The sequence below is a fragment of the Pogona vitticeps genome, chromosome 5, assembly GCF_051106095.1.
Source record: "Pogona vitticeps strain Pit_001003342236 chromosome 5, PviZW2.1, whole genome shotgun sequence".
Taxonomy (NCBI): Eukaryota; Metazoa; Chordata; class Lepidosauria; order Squamata; family Agamidae; genus Pogona; species Pogona vitticeps.
This window is the reverse complement of record NC_135787.1, coordinates 30,255,800-30,281,038: the sequence shown is the minus strand read 5'-3', so window position 1 is coordinate 30,281,038 and position 25,239 is coordinate 30,255,800. Positions and strand designations below refer to the sequence as shown.

General features: G+C 39.5%; 1 protein-coding gene across 1 annotated transcript in view; it reads right to left on the bottom strand.

Annotated features, from left to right (window-relative positions):
• Positions 1 to 15,261: 15,261 nt before the first annotated feature.
• REC114 (REC114 meiotic recombination protein) overlaps positions 15,262 to 25,239 on the bottom strand; it is a 32,002-nt gene continuing 22,024 nt past the window's right edge. The window contains exon 7 of the mRNA XM_073001710.2: positions 15,262 to 15,686. Coding sequence (XP_072857811.2) covers positions 15,606 to 15,686 — 81 coding nt within the window. The 3' untranslated portion in view covers positions 15,262 to 15,605. The remainder of the gene's footprint in view (positions 15,687 to 25,239) is intronic.

Here is a 25,239-nt window from a genome sequence, read left to right as displayed (position 1 = left end):
CTTGTCCTCAATTTAATCTGCATACACCTTGCCAGTCCAGCATACAAACTCACATCTTGGATACATGCAATGAATTGAATTTCCACATGCTGACATTTCACAGGTAACACACAATAATATATTTATTTCTAAAGCATTTTAAGGAAAAATAAAAGTACCTAAGACTGGATAAATAGCTCTGTGAGTTAAGTATCTGGCTATGGAGCCACAGCCTGGGAGTTTGATTCCTCAGAATGCTTCCGAGCCTTTATGGCCCTCATCAAGCACAGCCCCAGGTTAGTGGTGAGTCAGAATTGACCTGACAGCATGCAATTAAAAGTTTCTAAAGGAGATACCTGATGTATGAAGTCTTTGTAATTTAACAAATCTAGAGCTTCCTCTCCTTACAGTAATGCAATATATGCACAACATGTTTAGGTTTAAGCCTCTTCAGAAAGGATTGGGGAAGGTCTTTGGTGTTATATAGCACCTTCGGGTACGTGCTCATCTGGAACACCTTCGAACATATTCCACAGTCAAGCCAAAGGTACACAGGTATCCTTAAAAGATGTTGCCATTCATGAAATTTTCCTTTGCTTTATGGGCCATGTATTTTGCCCATTAAAAAAACCCTATTCACAGGATATTTTCCCCTTGTTAAAACATCTGGACTTGTGTCAGACTCAGGAACATTCAATATCCCGATCTCTGTTATTTCATGCTCTGGGGGACACAAAATTTGATAGATTTCCAAATATATGTATACAGCAAATAAGTGCAAATAAGGCCAGAAATAGATCTTTCATGTGTGAAATTTACTTTAAGGGACATTCAGAAAGAAAGCTCACATTTTTTAATATCAATATTGCTGGTCAAACATGCAGAAATGGCTGAAGCCAGGTGTTTGAATTTATAGTTGTTAAGCGCAGGAGAGAGGAATTAGGAAAAGATTTTTTCAGACTAGAGCTCCTAGAATTTCCCATGGGAGTTGTAGTCCAAAACAAGGTAACTTTTCCCAAATCTGCATATGAAAGAACACACTGTTAGCATGATCACAAGCCAGGCCTTCTGTACTAAACCTGCCATTTTAAAGATAGGTAATAGTATCAAGCTGCAGTGGTCAGGAATACCTTTGTGCATCAGCTCCTTCACCAGCTGCATGCTTTCCAAGGGAAGACTGATTTGGCTACAGTAATTCATGCCTTAATTACCTCCCAATTACAGTATTTCAGCACAAGGATTGTGGAGATGCACTTGAAAAGTGATAGTCAATGTGTTGCCTGATGTAAGCATTTCTTTTTTTAAATTGGTTTTTAAATTGTTCAGTCTCTGAGGTTTTTTTCCCCCGAGGAGGTTGGAATGTTTTATTTTTCTGTGGTTCTGCACTGATTTCAGAACCCTCAGTGCTCAAAATGGTAAGTTATAGCTTACTGGTGTTCCTATAAATTTCGTAAGACTTGCCATAGCTAATTGAGTGGGTCACAGACATGTCTCAGTTGTGTGTCTGGTCATGTGCCTGATTGTGCAGCTAAGATACACCTCACCATTTTATCAATGTGCTGCAAGTTACAGAAACCTTCCAATGAAAACTGGTAGGATTTCAACCACTTTTAATAAACAAAAATAAATAATAAACAACAAATAGAGACTATGATTACCAAAACAAAAAAACAAGGGAAGAAGATGTGCATTTTGTCAACACTGCACAAATTCCCAACCAGTACTTTTTTTAAAGGAAGTTGCAATATGTTTACAACACTTCAGCAACTCAAGGTATGGTAAAAACATGAAATATCATTGCTATATGTGCATGGAGCTTTGTACATTTTCTCCAGTGGAATTCATACACATTATGCAACACATTGGCTGAAATCACAGTAAGTTGCAATGAATGTAGGCTCAGTGGATCAATGAGGATTTGGTGAGTGAACTCCTCTGTAAGTTCCACTGAGTTAGTGGGCCTCCTCTAGTTGAGCCTTACTATGCTAAGCAACATGATTTCAGTCAATGCGTTTTAAAGAGAGATTGCATAAATAACTTCTTTTTGTTCCTTTCTCTATTGTGGAATACTCTTTTGAATATTATTTTTCATTCTATTGAACTACATGGAGCTAACAGTATGCAAAATGACTTCAAGCTCTTTCATCAGTGGCAGCAGTTAATTTAACCATTGTTTGAATATAGTAAAGTTTCATTCTTTTTCCAATATGCATTACTTTGCGCTTGTCAACATTGAATTTCATCCATCATTTTATTGCTCAGTCATCTAGTTTTATGTGATTTCTATAGCTCTCAAGAGGCTGCTTTGCATTTCCCGTCTTGAATAAGTATGTGCAAATGACATTGTTTCATTGTTTACCTCCTTAGACTTTTCCCAGACCGTACTGAATATATTGATTCCGGTAGTACAAATGCTTCAGCTATTTGTATGCTTATTCCTTAAAGTGCGAAAATAATCATTCATTCCCCATCTTTATGTGATCTTGTTTAATTGTTAACTGATCCATGAAACCCAACTCTTTCCTTTTTTCACTTTGTGTTAAACTGCATAACTATCCTATGCAAATAACTGGGAATTATGTCTCGTTGAGTGGAATTTAACCCTAGTAGCTGAGTTTAACATTGCAGCACCAGTTATGCAATGTTTCTTCATGAACTACTTGTCTCATAACTCAAATAATGTTGAATTAATAGGATGTGCTTCCTGACATACCTAAATGTTTCCACTGACTACTAAGACATGAGTTTTCTAATGTGTTAGGATTTTCAGTTCAAAAATAAGAGAACATTTACAGTGGTGCCTCACTTTACGATTGCCCCGCATTACGACAAAACTGCATTACAATGATCTTTTGCGATCGCAATTGCGATCGCAAAATGATGGTTCGAATGGGGTTTTTTTGCTTTGCGATGATCAGTTCCTTGCTTCAGGAACCGATTCTTCGCAAAACAACAATTTTCCTCCAGCTGATCGGAGGTTTCAAAATGGCCACCGGATAAATAAAATGGCTCCCCGCTGTGTTTAAGGATGGATTCCTCGGAAGACAGCCACCGAAAATAGCTGCCCTAAGGAGGATCTTCGCTGGACGGTGAGTTTCCAGCCCATTGGAACACATTGAAGGGGTTTCAATCCGTTTCAATGGGCTTTTTATTTTTGCATTATGACATTATTGTTCTACAGCGATTTTGCTGGAACGAATTAACGTCGCAATGCGAGGCTATGGATAGGTTGGATATCTGGTAATTTACAACAAGGTGTGTCCGGCACACAGGCATAGAATGCTGAACTGGTGTTTTGTGTCCATCCCTATCCATATACTGTCAGCATTTTCAAGGAGTCTTTGGCCCTGGAAACCTTGGTTTCACTAAACCACTCTCGATGGCAATGTATTTCAATAGATCTGACCACATGCATTGCATAAACTGTATAATATTCACCTGAAGTTCAAAAATATTTCCTTTGCAGATGGTCCTGAACAGTGTACTTCCAAAACAGGGACCTGGTCTTTGTCAGGAATATAGAAATCAGTAATATGCCCAAATGCTGAAGAAATTGCCTATCCACCACTGGCAATTTTTGTAACAAACAATTGCATCATGCAGGGAAAAAGTTGTCTTGATACAGTTAGGCATCTCACTGGAAAAAAAATTAGCAATTACCACCAGATCTTCTGCTCTTGTGTCTGATTGAAAAGACCAGATTTCCTCCCATCATCAATATCATATTGGAGGTGTGTGTTTTACATAAAATCCATTCACGTGATTTGTTTGCACAAAAACTTTCTGAAACACAAAATCCCTCAGAATCTTGCCCAGCAGGAAGTATTTTTAAAAATTTATTCACAAAGGCTTTCACAGCCGGGATTTAATGGTCGTTGTGGGTTTTTCGGGCTCTTTGGCCATGTTCTGAAGATTGTTCTTCCTGACGTTTCACCAGTCTCTGTGGCCAGCATCTTCAGAGGACAGCACTCTGTATTCTCTGAGCACAGAGTGCTGTCACCAGAGCACAGAGTGCTGTCCTCTGAAGATGCCGGCCACAGAGACTGGCAAAACGTTAGGAAGAACAACCTTCAGAACACGGCCAAAGAGCCTGAAAAACCCACAACAACTATTTTTTAAATTGTTGTCATTTGTGAAAAAAAAATAAGCAAAAACTTACTTGCCTACTCTATACTATATCTGGTGGATTTCAGCAACTACACTGGTGCATATAACAAATGATAGGTAAAGCAGAAAAGTTTTAGCCATTTACTACTGCAAATGATGTCAAATAGAACTTGATTCAAAATGTTACAGCTCAGGCTTGTGTAGTTTGTTAATTCGACATTATTCATGCACAACTTCAGCAGTATTTTAGGCCTCCCTTTTCTAGAATTTCCCCTGTAGCCTCAAACTGTATAGCAACTATCCCTGTTAAATAGATAAAAGACATTTTAAGCAATGTGCCCCATACAAAATGTTACTTTTAGTGCTTTTTGCTAAAGGTTACTGTGACCGAACATCTGAGCACAGCTTGTAAGCACAGAAAAGATGTTTATTGTGTTTTGTCTTCTTCCAGGAGTCGGAAAAACATTACTAGCAGCTGGGGTGGAGACCCACAACTGGGATTCCAATATCTTTGTGGTTTGTTTTATTTTTTTAAAATAGAAAACCATCCATTTTAATGTTAATCACTTCAGGAACTGTTATAAAGTCTAGACCTTGGGAAACAACTGCATTATTACCACCTCCTCCTGACTACTTGGAAGAGTCTTTATTCTTTTGAGTCATCTGACTTAGTCCTAATAAAAACAAAACCAGCCATGTTTCTCCCTAAGAATAAGCCAAGGTCCAACATTCATGGGGCCAACACCTTCAGAGATAATTATAATTCCAGAATGTTTTGTCTTATTTTATTTTGCCACCATGGCTGAGTGGGAGGTCCAGAGAATTCAAATGCTTGCACTATTGGGGAATCAGAATTAGTCCCAATAGTGGTGGCATGCTGGTGGTGTGATGTCTATAAGGAAACACACACTAGCAGTAGTAAATAAACATTCATAATAGCTGAGAACATTTATCATTAAATCTATTTGTGCATTCAGTAAGGTCACAATTAAGAAAAGGTAGTATGTTGAAGACTACATTAGATATGGCTTCGCTGTGATTGAAAAGAACAAGATGTATCTGCTTCAGTGCTTAGAATGCCAAACAGTTCTCAGCAATGATACTTTGAGAGTAAGTTGTCTTGATGATAAACCACTGTACAGTGGTGCCCCGCTTGACGACTATAATCCGTTCCAGGAAAATCGCTGTTAAGCGAAATCGTCGTCAAGCGGGGGAAAAACCATTGGAATGCATTGAAAATCTGTTAATGCGTTCCAATGGGGAAATACCTCATTGTCCAGCAAAGATCGCCCATAGGGCACCACCATTCAGCTGTTTAAAATCGCTGACTTCCAAAGCTTCTGTCCGGAAAACAGCCATTTTGCGAAGGGAGGGAAGCCATTTTGCGAAGGGAAGCCATTTTGCAATTCTGGAAAAAACATCGTTTTGCGAACAAACGGTTCGCGAAGCAGGCACCTAATCAATGTAAAGTGAAAAAAACCCATATGAACCATTGTTTTGTGATCGCTACCTGGAGAAGAAATGCTTAATGACAGTGGTTCATGTGTTGGTAATCTCTAAAACAGACTACTGTAATACACTGTATATAGGGCTGCCCTTGAAGTTGGTATAGAATGTATTCTCGAAGGTTTTCACGGCTGGGATCTGATGGTTTGGGTTTTTCGGGCTCTCAAGGTTGTTCTTCCTGATGTTTTGCTAGTCTCTGTGGCCAGCATCTTCAGAGGACTGGAGTAGGAACTCAGAGCATGGACTGAGTTCCTACTCCAGTCCTCTGAAGACGCCGGCCACAGAGACTGGCGAAACATCAGGAAGAACAACCTTCAGAACATGGCCAAAGAGCCCGAAAAACCCACAACCATTGGTATATATCTTTAAAAGATTTAAAATGCAGTGGCCAGATTAATCACAGGTACCTACAGAGCACCAGAGCATATCACATCTGCTTTGCCAGATCATAGTCCTCCAGAAAGATAGCATGGAATCCTTCCCCCATAAGTTATATTGACTTGAACCAAAAATAATTTCAATAGCAAAAATCAATAGATTTGTTGGGATAATTTTGTAGGAAATAAGGCTGCATGGCAAGTAGGTGGAACTTCATTTAAATTTTTCAGATGACAATGTTATAGAATGCCCACACTGTATGGATTCTATAGAAAAATGGGACTATAAAATCCTCATGTGTCCTAGTGTGTGAGAATTAACACAGAAGTAGGCTGTCTCTGATCAACAGGACTAATTTATGTCAATTTTTAAATTAATCATATGCCATACAGAAGTGAATCCTAGCTTGAATTAACCCATAGTAGATACAGCAGAGCAACAAAGAGCACAGTGCTAAAAATATGAAAAGCTTTGCAACACTTTGGTTAAATTATATAGGCTGAAAATGTCAGTTCCTCTTGAGAGCAAACAAATAATAGCAATGCATTTGGCTTATACAACATATACATTCTCTAGATAGGTTTTAAAAGTGCAGAATAAAGGAAAAAGTCATGGAATTTGATGTGAGTGACTGATTTACTATTGTAATTTTTTTGGTTCAATTATATTATTTATTTTTAAGGGCACTTCAATCCCAGCTAATAACAGGATGTTGTAATGTCATCCAGGAACTTCATCCAAAATGATTGAGAATGAGACAGTGTGTCAGCTGAACCATTCAAAAATAAAAAATCTACTACAACCAAACCTGCCAAATAAACCTTCTGAACGCAGCAGTTTTTTTAAACATCTGGTGGTGTGAATATATAAGTGTACCTCTATTTGTGCACATCTACACACAAAAGGGGGGAAACTGAATATCTAAAGCCTGGTGGGAAAAACAATCTCTCACCAGTGTGTTATTAAGGCCTGCAGATACAGTACTTGAAGGATCCACTCATGATGCTGAAGCCATTAAAAAAAGTAGTGTGGCTTTACATCTGATTCCCAAGATTATGTTAATGCTAAATAAAGTAGATGATGCAAACATTAAAAAAATGCTTGACAATTCAGAGTTGGCGCTTTGTATTAACTATTGAGTATGTCACACATACTACAAATAACAGTAGTTGCACTTTCTGGGTTTTGTGTCATTAAGCAATAGTTCATCTTCTGCATGATTAAGCAAGAGAATTTAGCAACAAAACCTAGTATGGTGAACACTGGTTTGTTGTAAGTAATCAAAATAAAATGTATGTACTGGACTACAAGCAGAGGTTGAAAACATTATTCTTCATGCTATTTTAAACAGTAAAATTGGGGGTTAAATCACCACTGTCCATGTCATCTGGGACACTCCAGAAATGTGAAATGTAATTTCTGGAGTGAAATTACTGAAATTGAAATGTAATTTTTTAAAACAATATGTGTAACCTTTTTGCCAATGTAATTCTGCTCATTCCACACCAGAGAAAGTAATTTCTCTAATCTAATCTCTTCCTGAATACTCTGTGTGCATGCCTTCATGTATATGGGATTCATAGGAGTTGTAATAAAGTCTTCCAGAATTCTTCACAGTTGTGCACCAGTTGGAGGCTCTGCTACTGATGTAGATTATTCCTTTGATGTACATTTACTGATGTAGATTATTCTTTTGACAAATAATGAACAGTGAAGTTGTGCACAACTCTTATTTTGAAGTTTACAGAAATGTCTATGAAATGTGACCATGCTATTGGAGTGGTCCGGTGGGCCAGATAGGTGGGGTATAAATTAAATAAATAAATAAATAAATATTTAGTTCATAGAACTAATTCTTGCCTTAGGCCAAGGATACATCACAGAAAAAAACTTTGTCCTTTTACATATGGACAGAATGAAAAGCTCTTTATCTGCCTTACTCCACCTAAGCGGACGATCCTATTAATACCTCCACAGGGTTGTGTCAGAGTTTATCTACTGATTATCTAGGTCTAAAGTGATACCAATGGAATGCCAGATAACAAGTTCCAGTGTCTCTAAGTAACACTCTGCTCCAAACCTCTTCAAGCACATGAACAAAAGACAGTTTGTGACTACCAGCAAATCTGATTAATTGAGAGTGACATTCTTTGCCTAGTACAGGTGACCCAATGATCGGGTCATGCCCTGAAGGTTTAAAGTCTCATGTCTTTTGCAAGGAAGCAGTCAAACGGGTGCGGTTAAGTGGCATTAGCCAACTACTGTTAACAAATGTAAACACTTTATAAGATTCAGCTATCATTGGCAATGATAAATACAATTGGCATTTGAAGTTGCAGAGAGTTTGCCAACAACAGTCAGTTTGCACAGTGATGGTAAGAGTATGAAAATTAATCCTGACAGTAATGATGAGGTAAGCTTCCCTGCTTTGTATCATGAACTGAGGTAATATTCATCACATTCACTCACTCCCACCAGCTGGATAGCAAATTACTGATTCAGTGTCTAACATGGTAATGGAACCAAATTACCAGCTGTTAAGGAAAGATTTGTTTTTTTAATTGCTCTAAACAAATCAGTCGAAGAATTGTCGCTAGCTTGATCCCACTGGGACTAGAGGTAGCAAAGACAAAGTCAATTAGTTTCCTGCAGCACAGTATTCTTGAATGGCAAGAGTCATTACACTCAAAGGCAAGATTCTGGCTATCCAGTAGGTTGCTTCTAGCGGAAAGAAAGGTTAGTAGGAAATTTGACACAAAGAGCCCACACATGTTGCTAGTTCTTTGTCTATAGTCAGACTTTAGTCTAGCTTATATTTTCAAAGAGATTCTTTTCTACAGGCCATCGACAAAATCTTTAAAGTATTTGCTTTTAACAGAATTAAGAGATCCCACCCCTCCCTCCACTATCTTATGTCCCAACATTTCTTATTTCTGATAGGAAAGACTACACAACTCCCAATGTTTAGTCTGTTAGGACGGCAAATGCTACCAATATAGTGTTTACTATATAATTGTTCTGTTTTTAGCTGATGTTAGACATCTGAATATTTTACTTCATTTCCTCTAGTATTCAGATAAACAAGGCATCATGAAGTAAACATGTGAACCATTACACATGTCAAAATGATAGAAGTATTGGGCTAAATCCAATTCCTAACTCCAACTAAAGCAGACTCATCTAAATGAATGGGACTTGTTAAATCTATAGCTATGTAAATTCCACTCATTAAATGGGCCTACTTAATTTAGGAACAACATTTGGATTTAGTCCACTGTTACTTCAATTTCAGCCCATGTATTACTTTTCTGCGTCTTACGGTACGTACCATTTTAAGAAATCTTCCACTAACAATTTTGTTCTTAAACATTAGAAAAAATATGGGCAACAACATAAGGTAAGGGTTGTCCTCTCTGAGCTGATCAAATGTCTATCACATCAAGCAAAACTTAATAAGTCAAAAGTATTTTTTTTTGTAGTCATGCTGAATAGGTTGTCCTTTTTCCTTTTAGATTTTCTTTCTCTGCTGAATTTATTATTCATGCAATTAAAGTTTCATTTTTATATCAGGGGGGGAAAAACCACCGACCACCCAAGGTTCCAGTGCCATAAGCACTCAGTTGAGCTCAGCAGTGACATAATGTTGTATCTGAAAACATATTATCTTCTTAGGTCCTTTTCTGTACTTGTGACAAAGAACTCAATTGATTTTCCCACATCAACACAATCTCAAAGGCATCCCAAACTCCTATTAAAGAACTAGTTATCAGAATCTACTTAAGCAATTAGTCTAAATGTAGCTGACAATGTATGGCTGTTTGAGCAGCAGGAAGATTTATATGTACAGGAACAGTTCCATCTATCCAGAGGTTACAAATTAAAATATAACAACCGAGAAGCCCTAAGGCCACTAATTTAGTGCCACATTAAAACTCATTCTGTTTCTTTCCAGTTGCCCCTAGCAAAGTCAAGCTCCACTGACCTCTCTTTGGCCATGATGATGGGACACTCGTTCCTGTGACGTTAGTGTGAGCATGAATAATGCAGACATCATCTGTGAAGGAATATCTGCTAAAGGAGCCCCCAAACTTCTAATACTTCTTACAATCTGCCATATTTATTTTACATTTTAAAACTACTTTATATTCCAAATCATTCCAGTTTCTCTGCTTCTTAAATAAACAAGCAAAGATCTCTAAGAAAAATTAAGGCAAGAAAATCGGACTTGGCTACAGTATTTTCAGTGAAAAAACTCCCTTGAGTGATGTAGACACAGTTAGTGGGAAATATTACTCTATAGCTCTTGCAATGTATTGATCAGCTGTGCATAATAAGAAGTGTGCACAGCAATAATCAGAGATGGAACATGTGTGCTGTTTACTGACCGAGTTTGTTGGCAGCACCCGGACAATTTTAACTAACATGAAATGGAAGAACTGCATAAGTCAATAATTTCACCCTGCTACACAGAAATTGATCAATTAAAAGATTCCCAACAGATAATAATTGTAATACTCTGTATACAGACTGACATAATGTGCCAAAATGATAAATGATTTTGTTAACATAAAAGAGAAACTGTAATATGCATAGAAATCAGTTGCTGTATGGGGTCTACTTAAACCCTACAAACTGCTACATATAATGGGAGGGGTTAATCTTTGACTTCCTCTGCTGTTGCTGCTTTCAACATGCAAAAGCAACAGTCCCCAACAGGGGAAAGCTGTTCTCTCTGCAAAAAAATCATGTGGATAACTGCATAGGCAAAATGGCCTCCTTTCCTTCAGACTCTCACATTTCTGTGTCGAAAGTTACAACAGAGTGGGGCAAGGTCTGTGATCCACTCATCACGTGTGGGAAACACACTTTAAGAATAATTGAACTGGCTTGTTGTGGAAGCTAATTCCCTTACATGAGATCTAGCAGTCATGGCCTAACTATGTCTACTCAGAAGTCAGCTCAATAGTGTTTGGTATAGCTTACACCCAGGAGTTAGTACAGATTGTGATATGTGGTTACATAATAAAGTTACTGTCAGCATCTCTGAATTTGGAATGATTGCTAATGTTCTTTTCAAAGCTTTTTAACTACACTGATCAACTTTTTTCTCTCTCTATGCACAGACAAAGAAAAATGTATTTTAGCACGTGTAACTCTAAACCATTACTTGGAAATACATGGAAGTCATTTTACAAAACTAGGTTAAAACTAGGTCATTTTCACATTCTATTTTGATATGCCATTCCTTCACTACTGGTAAGGAAAAATGTGAAACATGTGTGTCAGATATCTTAATGTGGGTATGTGGCAGAGTGTTCTGTATTCTTGGTGCAGACGGAGAGAGGCACAATGGGAGCAAATAGAGAAAAGCGTTCATAAGAAGAAAACCTGCTCGCAACAAATGCTTTTGCCTGTAAAATATATTTCATAATTGGACAAAACAGGCAATGGGAGACAGTGTGTCCTATCTATCTATCTATCTATCTATCTATCTATCTATCTATCTATCTATCTATCTATCTATCTATCTATCTATCTATCTATCTATCTATCTATCTATCTATCTATCTATCCGTCCGTCCGTCCGTCCGTCCGTCCGTCCGTCCGTCCGTCCGTCCGTCCGTCCGTCTGTCTGTCTGGAATTGCAGAAAACCCAAGCCCAGCCAAAAAGCCTCTGTATCGCTATTCACTAAACCCAAAACATATTATCTTCAAACCATCCAGCAACTGCCAATGAAAAGTGGGAAAATGAGACAAAAGAAAGTGAACTCAAATGATATTTTTGTGTGATTCTCTTTAAAGTTGGAGGCTGAACATTAACATTATAGATATAAGACAAAACCGACAATGTTTAGAAAGGCTGATTTTGTTTGTGGCAGACTGTTCCACAAAAATTATTCCACATCTGGATGATAAGGATCCTAAACTATCCAGGGCATTTGTAATATTTGCCTTGACTACATTTAAATTATGCAGAAATAATGTAAAGGCTATAAAGAGGGACTACGTGACTGAAAAGAAAAGAACTCCTTAAATCTGTTGTTGTTTGCAAACAACTTTTCGTCAAAAGATATGAAGTCTTCATGTATTATTCATGTGAAGTGTTTTTGTCTGATGAAAGGAAGGATTTCAAGGGGCTGAAATTATGTTGCTTAGCATAGTAAGCTGCAACTAGAGTAGGCTCATGGAACCAGTGAAACTTACAGAGAAGTTGATTTGCCAAATCTCCCGATTAAGTGGGTCTACTCCAGTTGCAACTTACTGTGCCAAGCAACAGAAATTCACCCAGTGTTGGCCTGTACTGCCTCTTAGTATCAATGTGCTGAGTATGGGCTTGTGCAAAAGAACAGGTATATATGAGCTGCTCATGCAGCCAGCCTTTTGAAGATGTTCCTCTTCACAGGAAGAACAGGGCAGAGCATGCTTCAATTCTGACAGGTAGTAGGCCTTATAATGGCTGCTATTTTATGCAAATTGGTATCATACTTGCTGTTGATAACAAATGATTAGCCCTACCTGTATGTTCAAGTTGCAAGCTCCACAAGGGGGTGGGGTGGGGAGAATGATGAATCTGCCACTTGCACATTTTTTAAAATCTAAATTTCATTCATTAATGGTTGGTGTGGGTTTTTTGGGGCTGTTTGGTTGAAAAACCCACAACAAGCATCTGATCCTAGCTGTGAAAGCCTCCAAGAGATTCATTCGTTAAGTTCAAATTTTTTAAAAAATGCAGATCTTGATAAATTTTTGTTGCCAGTCGAACTGAAATAAAGTTTTAGCTATTTGCACTGGCAAAATTAAACAGGCGCAGCTATTTTTAAAATGTTGAGGAGGTTGTTGTGCCTGCTGCCACACAAACGTTAAAGGTTAGGAGTCTTTTCCAAGAAGAAAAGTGATAATCCTAATACAGATACTCAGTATGGCATAGTGGCTAGATAGACTAGGAGATATGAATCCCCACTCAGCCATGGAAATTCATTGGGGATGTAGAACTAGTAAAACCACTCTTTAAATATTCCACTTATGTGAAAACCCTATTCATCGTCTAGTCGTTTAGTTGTGTCCGACTCTTCGTGACCCCATGGACCAGAGCATGCCAGGCCCTCCTATCTTCCACTATTTGACACTGTTGTGTCAAATTTATGTTGGTTGCTTTGATGACAGTGTCCAACCATCTCATCCTCTGTCGTCCCCTTCTCTGTCGACCCTATTAGGGTCACTATAAGTCACTTCTGACTTGACAAGACATATCACACAGCACCAATACTGTTGAGATAGTAGCAATCTTGTATGCACGAACACTGGGTAACCGTGGTAGAAGGCTTTTCACAACCTAAGGTAATTGTCCACTTTAACCTATTACTAAAGTTTTTCCTGCCTCAGGTTTGCTCCTTCCCTCCTCCTACTTGTTTGCTTTACTTCCTTTGTTACTCTCTCTATTCCTTTGACCTTCTACCATGTACCAGACATGGAAGACGTCTCTCCCATGTATGGAGACTGAGTTTTTCCTATTTTTCTACTGACTGTAACTACAGTCAGAACTGTAAATAAAGGTACCTCTTTTTTCACTTAAAATGTTTCCAGAATGATTTTAGCCACTGTGACAAGGGATGGACTACTGAGACTAAAACTCTCATGCTTTCTCTATGGAGTTGCTGTTTGTATCTGATACTCTATTATACTATAAAAGAATTGACCAGATATTCCAATAAATACCACACTGGCATAGTTGAACACACAGGGATTCAAGCCTAGAAGTTTTAGAGCTAATTATTCAAACCCCTGGAGTAATGAATCGGTCCCGTGAATATTTTTTTTCATGCAGTTTATTTTATTTATTTATTTATTTATTTAATTTATACCCCGCCTATCTGGTCGGTGAGGACCACTCTAGGCGGCTAACAACAATAAAATACAATAACAATATAAATAAGCAATTCTAATTAGTAAAAATGCTACAATACATTACATAGAGTACAAAACAGAAACAGTAAAGAGGGAAGAAGGAGGTCAAGAGGAATATGATGGAAAGGCCTGCCCAAACATCCATGTCTTCAATTGTTTCTTAAAGATACCCAGCGAGGGAGACCCGCGGATCTCAGGAGGGACATTGTTCCAGAGGCGAGGAGCCACCGCCGAGAAGGCCCGATTTCTTGTCTTCTCCTTCCGGACCTCCCTCGGCGTTAGGCTCCTCAACCTCACCTCCTGACTTGCACGAGTGACACGGGTAGAACTTGGTGGGAGTAGGCGTTCCGCCAGATATCGAGGCCCTAAACCGTTTAGGGCTTTGTACGTAAGCGACAGCACTTTGAAGTCGATGCGGAATCGTATGGGCAGCCAATGCAATGCGGCCAGAGTGGGTGAGATATGTTGGAATTTCCTCACTCCACTAAGTAATCTGGCTGCCGCATTCTGCACCACCTGTAGTTTCCGCAGCAGCCTCAAAGGAAGCCCCACGTAGAGCGCATTACAGTGGTCTAATCTTGAGATTACGAGCGCATGTACCAAGATGGTGAGCGCCCCCAAATCAAGGTAGGGCCGCAGCTGGGCTATCCGCCTAAGGTGAAAAACGGCGGAATGGACTACCGACGCCACCTGTGATTCCATGGTGAGCGCCGGGTCCAGATGGATCCCCAAGCTGCGAACCCCGTCCTTGGCAGGCAGGGTCACTCCCTCAAAAAAGAGGGAGTTTCCCAAATCCCCAACTGTGGGAGGGCCCACCCTCAGTACCTCCGTCTTGTCCGGGTTCAGCCTCAGCCCGTTCTCCTGCATCCATTTCAGTACGGTCCCCAGGCAGCACTGAAGGGACAGAACGGCATCTCCTGCAGAAGGTGGAAAGGAGATGTAGAGCTGAGTATCATCAGCGTACTGATGACACCGAGCTCCACACCTCCTGATGACCCCACCCAGCGGCCTCATGTACTAGATGTTAAATAGCTGGTCTCCGGTAAGTTCTTCCCATTAGAAAGAAAAAGAATTTTGTAAATCGTAATATTTTTATCAAAACCAAACAAAAATAAATCTCTCACCCATCTTTAATCTCACTACGACAATTTATGAGTGGGCTTCTTTAGTTTGGTGCTAGGGAACCTCTTCTTCCTTTAGTCACTGACTGCATTCGCCCCATTAAACAAACTACTGTCAACCCACCAGAGCTGGGTCAGATACCAACACATTTTCCAAATTAAAAGGAGCACAGCATGGGTAATTTAGGAGCTTTGGTCTAGAATCTACTGTAGCATCAGCATAAAGTTTCCAAGAAGGAAAAAAAGAGAATTGACATGTCAGGTCTTAATCAGAAGTTTTATTTGAAGTTTTATTACAGACTGACTGTGGAAAGATGAAAAATAAAAATAAGTTTAAAAAAGATAACACAGGTATCAATTTGACCTTAGGTTGTACAAACAAAGTTGGAAGGCTAACCCAAAGAAAAGGAAGGTGGGCTAATGATTTAGTGCTGGTGGTAGTTAGGATAAGCCAGAAGAAAGAATGGAGGAAGAGGAAGAGAGTTATTGGCTATCTTTAACCTGTTGAGATGAACAGATAAGGGGAGATGAATCCTCATCAGTGGATTACCCCAAAATGAGGAGATCAGACTTTTGATGGCTTCTGCAGGTCATCGGTAGCACAAAGATTCAGGATAGCAGACACCTCCAGGCTGAAGTAGGGCTTCCACTCGACAAGAACACAGACTGACAGATGGAACTACTTGCCATCTGGAACAAGAGAAAACAAAGATAAAATGGAAGTGATCTGGCAAGAATAAGCTAAAACCAATAGCCCACATGATAACAATGTTCTTATTTCTTATAATCATGTACAGCACACTATATATAATTTTGTATAATGTAATATTGTTGATTCTGTTAATAATATTCCATTTGCAAAGGAGAAACATAAAAAGGTTTTAGTCCTGTTACTTAGAAAATCAGTCCAGATCCCTCCTTGATCCATGTGATGTGCTTAGAGAGGAGATAATCTCCTACACATGGGCTTCTGGTAAAATGGCAACCATCCCTGGCTAAGAAATTAACACCCCTTTAAGTTTAAACCCCCTCCCCATTTTCTCAGCCTCCAAGAGATAAATAAAACTGCATTAAGTAAGTGAAGTTTCACTTCATGTGCAATTTCTGATCATCGCTCCACAAACACTATAAAGTGAAACAGCCTCAGGCACTGCTACAATTGAATCATAACCAGTGACATTCTGTTTCCCATCTTGCTGTATTGATTTATCTCCATGGCCCCCTGCAGAGGACTCTGCATGCATTCCACTGGGGAACAATGCTTTTAACAGCTAAAATATGTTATTAAACATCTCTTTCAGCTTGAAGTGGAATAATACAAAACTCACTCAGCCCCAGCCCCAATACCAGCTAGATTAAAGCAACCATAACTAGAGGCCTATACATATACAGTACAAGTGTAACAACCTTATTACATTTGACTTCCTTACTGACTGACAGCTGCTGCCATCTGCATAATGAAAAGATGTACAAAAGAGGCATGAGTATGTAAAAGCTGCAGATTAATTTTTCATGTGATCATCTAGGTTTATGCCAGTTCACACATGAATACACCACTCTGTCACACAACTCTTGATAACTCACGGCTTTAAAGTATTTCCACAGAGGTTATGAGGCTTGCAGTGAGGTGATACTTGAGTGATAAAGAGCCTCGTGGAGCAGTGCTAAAACCGCTGTACTGCAGCCAAAACTGTGCTCACGACCTGGGGTTCAAATCCCAGGTAGCCGGCTCAAGGTTGACTCAGTCTTCTTTCCTTCCAAGGTCAGTAAAATGAGTACCCAGGTTGCTGGGGGGGGGGAGGCAATGTGTACCCTGTATAATTAACTTGTAAACCGCCCAGAGAGTGCTTGAAGCACTATGGGGCAGTATATAAGCAGCACGCTTTGCTTTGCTTTGCCTTGTTTCTTTGGGATTCAGTCCATGACATATACATGCGATACAGCTGCTGCTTCAGTCCAATCCTATGCATCTCTACTCAGAAGAAAGCTCCACTGAGTGCTTTTCTCAAGCAAGAGCTTGTGCCAACACAGGGTTTTGAGGACACATGCATACCCCAAGATATTTCTTGTGACCACCCAAAATTGCCCCTGGGGCACTAATACATTTCTACACAACCTTGCTCCCATCATTACACAAGGCAGGCAAGGAGAGCCATTCCTACACTGCCTCTGAGCGCAGCTGAATTATCATCTCCTAAACATCCTAGAGCATGGGGAAAAGAGGATATATGAGAAGAAACACCCCCATGTGCCTTAAGGACAGTCGAGCTGCAAGATCTGTTTATGTTTTTATATTCTTATGTATGCCCTCAGTCAGCTGCATACCTGATACCTCATGTGGCCTCAAAAGCCTATCAAAATCGGTTATTATTATGCCTCAACATGAGGAGTCATCTTCAAAGTGGGAAGAAGATCGTGTGCTAGAGAAGGCTGGTGTAGAACAAGAATCCAGTGCTCCAGCTACCAGCATTTTTAAGAAGCTATAGCAAGCATGCCATATTGACAGCTAAGCCTTTGCTTAGATGGAAATTCAGCTGTTGCCTACTACCTGCACTGCCTATCAGGATTTCTGGAACCTCTGACAACTCGAACTGCCTGACTGTGCCTTTGCCTGCTCCGTGTTGTTGCTGACAGATTTAGCTGGACCCACATACTGTGCTGACCTCTCATACTTGGAAAAAGGGTGGCTTAGACAACCCAACTCCAGCACTTGCCATCTATTAAAAACAACAGCCACCCTTGCTAGAGAGAACTGCAGCCAGAAGGCCAAACCAGATGTAACTTTAAAATTGTTGTTAGTGGCTGCATTTTTCTTCATTTTTTCTCCAAATGCCTATCTAGATTAGAGACTAAGCCCAAGTCTGGGAGTTTAAACAGTTTACATCTGACTTAACAGTAGATCCACTGACACAATTATTGAATGGTAAGTTAACATTTATGTAACTCCATTGATTCAGTGGGTCTGGTCCAGCTGAGTCTTTTGCTAGATCACACAGTAGGTAAAGTAGCAACTAGATTTAGACCAATAATGTTAAGATTTCTGCTGTTTACATTTAATGAGAAGAAACTACTGGTGCCATGTTTGTCTCTTAGTATCTTATAATCTTTTTATTCTGGTGTGAGTTACCAGCTGCAGGCGTAATTCTGATGATGTTTCATGTGCTTTATCCTATCACCTGCTTCATTTTGATACATTCATTGTTGGTTGACCTAGAGCCAAAACTGAAACTTTTTAAAAGACACAGCTAGCAGTTCTTCTCTTCTTTCGTTCCTTTCAAGAAATTGTAAGGACTCCACGCCATTCTCAATTTGGACCATAACAAGGGAGGGTAGAGTTATTTTTAATCCTTCCCCTACTTCCAATCAAGAGTATGGCCACCATGTCTGCAGTGATTTTGCAAAATGTAACATACCCCAATGACTCTCAATAGACCACTCCTGGCCATTCTATGAGGCTTGGGGAAAAAAGTAAAAACTAAACTGTCCCCTTGTCAGAAAGGGGAAAAGTCAGAAAAGTGCTAATAAGATTGATGCTAATTAGCCACTGTGTTGACAGGTTGTACAAAGTTATTCCTCATTAGAAGTAAAACTGACCTAAAATCTTGCATACATATTTTTAAAGGCCTGCAGGTAAAGAATGACTAATGTATATGAGGCAGGAATGGGAAGCTGTCGGTTTAGCAGTTCTGTAATGTTGGCATAGAAAGGGTTCTATCCAGTAGGATCAGAACTATTATGAATAAATTAGCATTGTGTGGTCCACTTTCCTTTCATGATCAAGGATTACAAGTATCTTATACGAAAATGAATAAGTAAAAAACCTCTCTAATCTAGTTATTCTGTTTCTCCACACAGCCCAGAATTGTCTCCTCTAACTAGTAGACATTCTTATTGCTTGTGACTTGATATTTTTAACTGGAGACGTCAGTCCAGAATTGAACCTGAGATAACTCTGCATAGGCAACATGTGCACTGCTACTTAGCCATTCCTCCCATTACAAATACTGGGACTGGGACATATATTACAAATGGTAATACATAAATGCAATAATTTTGAATAGAGATGGGTATGAAGTACTGTACTTCATGTTTCTTCATCATGTCGTCTGTGCAGCAGCACAACTGCTGTCCATTTCCTTCCCCAACTGCCCTCGTCGGCACCTCCATTCACCGATGCTGTGCCTTCCCTTCCCATTGCAGAATCTTCAGTCTGGGCAGGAGTCTGGACTTCCTTTTCCCATCCTCTCCATCAGCTGGCCACTCAAACGAGGAGGTGGGGCAGGGATTCTTGCAGCACTGCCTTTGAGTGGCCAGCTGCTGGAAGAGGTGGAGAAGGGAAGTCCAGACTCCTGCCCAGAATGGAAGATCATGCAATGGGGAGGGAAGGAGAAAGGCACACCCAGCTGGTGAGCGGAGGTGCCGACAAGGGAGTTAGGGGAAGGGAACACACTGGAGCTGTGCTGCCACATAGATGACTTATTACAAAAAGGCAAGAAGTACTTCATGCCCATCTCTAGTCCTGAATCCTGATCTGGATTGGGAACCTAGTTGGAGTACGGAGGATTGCAGTCTACCCTTAACCCCCACAGGGTTTCCCAACCCACTCCTATACCAGATTAATAAAGTGATTAGAACACAACAGGCATGTGTGCTTGTAGCAGAATGTAGCTTAACTCTCAAAATAGAACATACAGAGTAGTTATCAATACCTAACTGTACATAATTTGCCTTATCTAGGCCACTATTTCTCTAACTTAGTTGTCCAGGTATTGCTGGACTTGAAACTCACAGTAGCCCCAATCAGCACAGTCAACAGCCAAGGATTCTTGGAATGTTAAACCAAAAATACTGTATTTGGGCATCTGGCAGTAACAGACCCTTGCTATCTCTAAGGTAAACCACTGACACAAGAAAAGAAACAAGCCAATATTCTATGTCATGATCATGAGAATAGTACAAGAGCCATGACAGCAATTTTTGGAAGGCTGGTGAGGTTATCTCTTTATTAACCTGTATGAATGCTAAGATCTTTTTAAGCATTCTCTTGCCCGTGGAAACTGCTTGATGAATATATGGAAGAGGCTTTTTGCTTTTGTTGTTCCCAGACTATGGAATGCACTTTCTCCACATCTCTTCAAACTGGCTTTTAAACTATTTTGATTATTAATTATGATGCAACAATTTTACTGTTTTCTAGGCCAGAGTCCTATTGAGGTTTTCTACATGCATAAAGGCATTCTTACAAGAGACTATCATATTTATTGGGCTGTTTGACATGCAATTGATTGTGCAACCAGACAGCAGCTGGGTGCATGGCAACTGGTCTGCAAAACTGCTCATGCCACTTGCAGAACTGCCTGTGTGCAGTTGCATAAGCAACAGACCTCTGGCCACTGTCATAATTGTTTCTAATTTGCATTTCATATGTTTTGAACTTGTTTTTCACTATGTTACTTAGCTCAGTGGAGCATCAGGTTTTCTTGGAAAAGGGAAGGGACAGAAATGTAATCAATCAATCCAATCAGTCTCTCTGGCCATGGCTCTGGGGAGCAAGCATAGGGGCAGGGGATGCAAAAAAAAAAGTTTAATGAAAAAAGTGCTCTTTTCCCAGTTCAGGTCTTAAAATAACACAACTCAATTCAGTATCCAACTATTTTTGGAAAATAAGTTTGTATCGCTATTCACAAAAACCAAGGTTATCTAAACACTAATCACAAACACTGCTGAAAAATCAACATGCATTAACCATGAGGTTGATCTAGTGAGGACAGTCTCTCTCAATCCTCTTCATCTGGGATGAGCATCACAGGACAAGTGAGGTAAACTAAATGTTTACATCCTCACATGCAGGCTGTGCTGATCTCATTTATTTGGACAACAGAGCAAGCTGTTATTTGTTCTTTTCTGGATTGGCTTCACAGTTGTCTTTAATCCTTTTGGCATGGGGTTTCATAGTAGAATTGAAAATAGCTTGGAAACTGTAATGGCAAAGTTCTTTCTGGCTACAAAAGAACAGACATCAGAATAGAAACCAAAGGAGCACATGCATTACAAAGGAGGAGATATCCCAACTCAAGTCTTTGAATGCTTTTCTACAGAAAAACTTGGTTCTGGCACAACCAAGCTTTCACATATTTGCTATATAAAAAGAGAAAAAAGATTATATGGTTCTTGTGTGTTGTTGTTTAGCTGTTAAGTTGTGTCCAACTCTTCATGACATCATGGACCAGAGCATGCCAGGCCCTCCTGTCTTCCACCGCCTCCCGGAGTTGGGTCAAATTCATGTTGGTCGCTTCGATGACACTGTCCAACCATCTCCTCCTCTGTTGTCCCCTTCTCCTCTTGCCCTCACACTTTCCGAACATCAAGGTCTTTTCCAGGGAGTCTTCTCTTCTCATGAAATGGCCAAAGTACTGGAGCCTCAGATTCAGGATTTGTCCTTCAAGTGACCACTCAGGGTTGATTTGCTTCAGAATGGATAGGTTTGTTCTCTTTGCAGTCCAGGGGACTCTCAAGAGTTGCCTCCAGCACCAAAAGCATCAATTCTTCAGCGATTAGCCTTCTTTATGGTCCAGCTCTCACTTCCATACATCGCTACTGGAAAAGCCATAGCTTTGACTATGTGGACTTTTGTCGGCAAGCTGATGTCTATGCTGTCGAGGTTTGTCATCACTTTCCTCCCAAGAAGCAGGCGTCTTTTAATTCTGTGGCTGCTGTCTCCATCTGCAATGATCATGGAGCCCAAGAAAGTAAAATCTGTCACTGCCTCTATATCTTCCCCTTCTATTTGCCAGGAGGTGATGAGACCAGTGGCCATGATCTTATTTTTATTTTATTTATTTATTTTATTTATACCCTGCCTATCTGGTCATTTTGACCACTCTAGGCGGCTTACAACATAAAACATAACAAATATTTTAAAAATCTTAGTTTTTTTGATGTTGAGCTTCAGACCATTTTTGTGCTCTCCTCTTTCACCCTCATTAAGAGGTTCTTTAATTCCTCCTCACTTTCTGCCATCAGAGTGGTATCATCTGCATATCTGAGGTTGATATTTCTTCCGGCAATCTTAATTCTGGTTTGGGATTCATCCAGTCCAGTCTTTCGTATGATGTATTCTGCACAGGGAGACAATATACAGCCTTGTCGTACTCCTTTCCCAATTTTGAACCAATCAGTTGTTCCATATCCAGTTCTAACTGTTGCTTCCTGTCCCACATATAGATTTCTCAGGAGATGGATAAGGTGATCAGGCACTCATACTTAAGAACTTGCCATGGTTTGTTGTGGTCCACATAGACAAAGGCTTTTGCGTAGTCAATGAAGCAGTAGTAGATGTTTTTCTGGAACTCTCTGGCTTTCTCCATAATCCAGCCCATTGTTAGCAATCTGGTCTCTAGTTCCTCTGCCCCTTCGAAATCCAGCTTGTACTTCTGGGTATTCTCAGTCCACATACTGCTGAAGCCTACCTTGGAGGATTTTGAGCATAACCTTGCTAGCATGTGAAATGAGTGCAATTGTATGGCAGTTGGAGCATTCTTGGGCACTGCCCTTCTTTTGGATTGGGATGTAGACTGATCTTTTCCACTGCTGAGTTTTCCAAACTTGCTGGCACATTGAGTGTAGCACCTTAACAGTGTCATCTTTTAAGATTTTAAATAGTTTAACTAGAATGCCATCACCTCCACTGGCCTTGTTGTTAGTCAGGCTTTTTAAGGCCCACTTGACTTCACTCTCCAGGATGTCTGGCTCAAGGTCAGCAACCACACTATCTGGGTTGTCCAGGACATCCAGGTATTTCTGGTATAATTCCTCTGTGTATTCTTGCCACCTCTTCTTGATGTCTTATGCTTCTGTGAGGTCCCTCCCATTTTTGTCCTTTATCATGTCTATCTTTGCACAAAAGATTCATTTAATATCTCCAGTTTTCTTGAACAGATCTCTATTATTTTCCTCTATTTCTTTGCATTGTTCATTTAAGAAGGCCCTCTTGCTATTCTTTGGAAGTCTGTACTCAATTTTCTGTAATTTTCCCTATCTCCCTTGCATTTTGTTTCTCTTCTTTGCTATTTGTAAAGCCTCGTTGGACTGCCACGTTGCTTTCTTGCATTTCCTTTTCTTTGGGATGGTTTTTGTTGCTGCCTTCCGTACAATGTTACGAGCCTCCATCCATACTGTAGTTCTTCATGCACTCTGTCCCACAAATCTAATTCCTTAAAACTGTTCTTCACTTCCACCGTGTATTCATAAGGGATTTGGTTTAGATTATAATGGTTTGTGTAGCCTAGAATAAAATTAGATATAATCATTTATTGAGGGTGTTTTGTGAGCAGAAAAAAATGTCATTTATATCAAAATACAGATCATAGTCTTTGGGTATCATCTATCAAATGTAATCAGAGCTTAAACTGACAAGATATGGAGTTCATTCTCTCCTATACATATTTAGTGTTATACTCCTCCCCTTCTTTTCTACCCTCATCTTCTGTAAAGGGACTCAAGGCAGCTGAGAAATGGTTTTAAAAAACAAAAATTAAATCAGTTACAAATATAAAAATCATATTATTTAAAAAAGTTAAGAAAAACACATTTTAAACAGATGAAAGAACAATTCTTCCCTTAAAATCCATTCCTCAGCAGCAGTTCACATATTAAAAGCCTGCCTGAAGAGAAAAGTCTTTGCCTTCCAGCAGAAGAGAAAGAAAGGGGTTAGCCTGGTCTCTGGTGGAAAAGAGTTTCATAGCCAAGGAAACTCTGAAAATACCCTCTCCTGTGTCTGGCAAAGCATACCTTTGGGGTTGGTGGGACTCAGAAACAAACCTCCCCCGAAGATCTTAAAGCCTATGGAGGCTGGTGTGGAGAGATGCAGTCCTGCAAATAATCTTGACCCAAGTTGTTTAGGGTTTCATGAGTTAAAACCAGCACTTTGAATTGTGCCCAGAAACAGATTGATAGCTATGGACGCTGTTGTAACATTCCATACACTAAAATTAGTAAAGCTAATCTGATTCCCAGTTTTAAAGGGAACTAAATTTGATTCTAGGAGTTGCAGTGCAAAAAAGCAAATTTACCAAGCCCAGATGTTGATGAGCCTCTGATGGAGGGACAAGGTCATCTATTGAGTTCATGATGAAAATAAGACTGAAACAGCATTTTCATCATCCATAGCTCAGTCTCTCAACCAATAGTTTATAGAAAGTGAGAGAAAGTTATAGGGCAATGTATTAGAAAATATAACTCTGTACAACAGTTTATGTTTTTGTTTTTATATTGAATTAGAAGCAAATAGCTAGTATAAGGAAAGGTAGCTTCACTAGTACATATTTAACATTCACCACCTACATGATCGTACTTTTCCCCCCCAAGCCATTCACTGTATTTTTCAACAGTACAGAATGAACTGAGAGTCCATTAAAATTTTCTATCGCTGCAAAGTGTAAAACAAATATTTCTGGAACTTCATATTCTCACTTACATTGGTACATTCTAATCTCATTTGCTAAGCTTTACCAACTTCTTCAAAATCCAAGGTTATTACAAATACTCTGTAGTGTAGTGCACTAGTGCCATCTGCTGAACAATTATTAAGGTACACCTTTTAAAAATAGCTTTCTGGTTTCTTTTCATAGAAGTGGAGTCTTGCTTTGTAATTAGTAACCCACACTTATTATTAGCTCAAATACTGAAATACTTTTAAAAATAGTCACGACTGAAATTCCTGCATTCCTATTGTTAAAGCAAAAACGTTATATTCCTGGCTACAAATAAATATCCTAAATAAGTAAAATATTTATAAGCAAAACGAAAACCCTGCAAGGGCTTCCTTTTCTGTAGCTCTGAAGTTACAAAAACCCCTCCCTTTTGAAGCCCAGCTGGCACCCAACACTACTTTTCTTTTCGTGGGGAGTTACAACTTTGCTCTTCACCCAAGCTTTTTGGATCTAGTGACCTGACGTTGGCACCTAGACTGGGGATTTCCCTAGGTTGTTTACATTGTGGAATTATTTTGGTTTTAAAAATAATCTTCAAGCCATTCTATTGCCTGCACCATGCCCTGAAATCTCTCAATATAATATAAATAATTAATGTCCCAACATACAAACTTTAAACTCTTCTGAGTTTCCCCACAGGTCACATTGTTTTCTCATTCTTAGTGATCATTAAAACTGTCTCAGTTCTAAGAAAATATATTTAGCTATTTAATTATATGGGACTGCAAAATAATTGAATTGGAATCAGGATT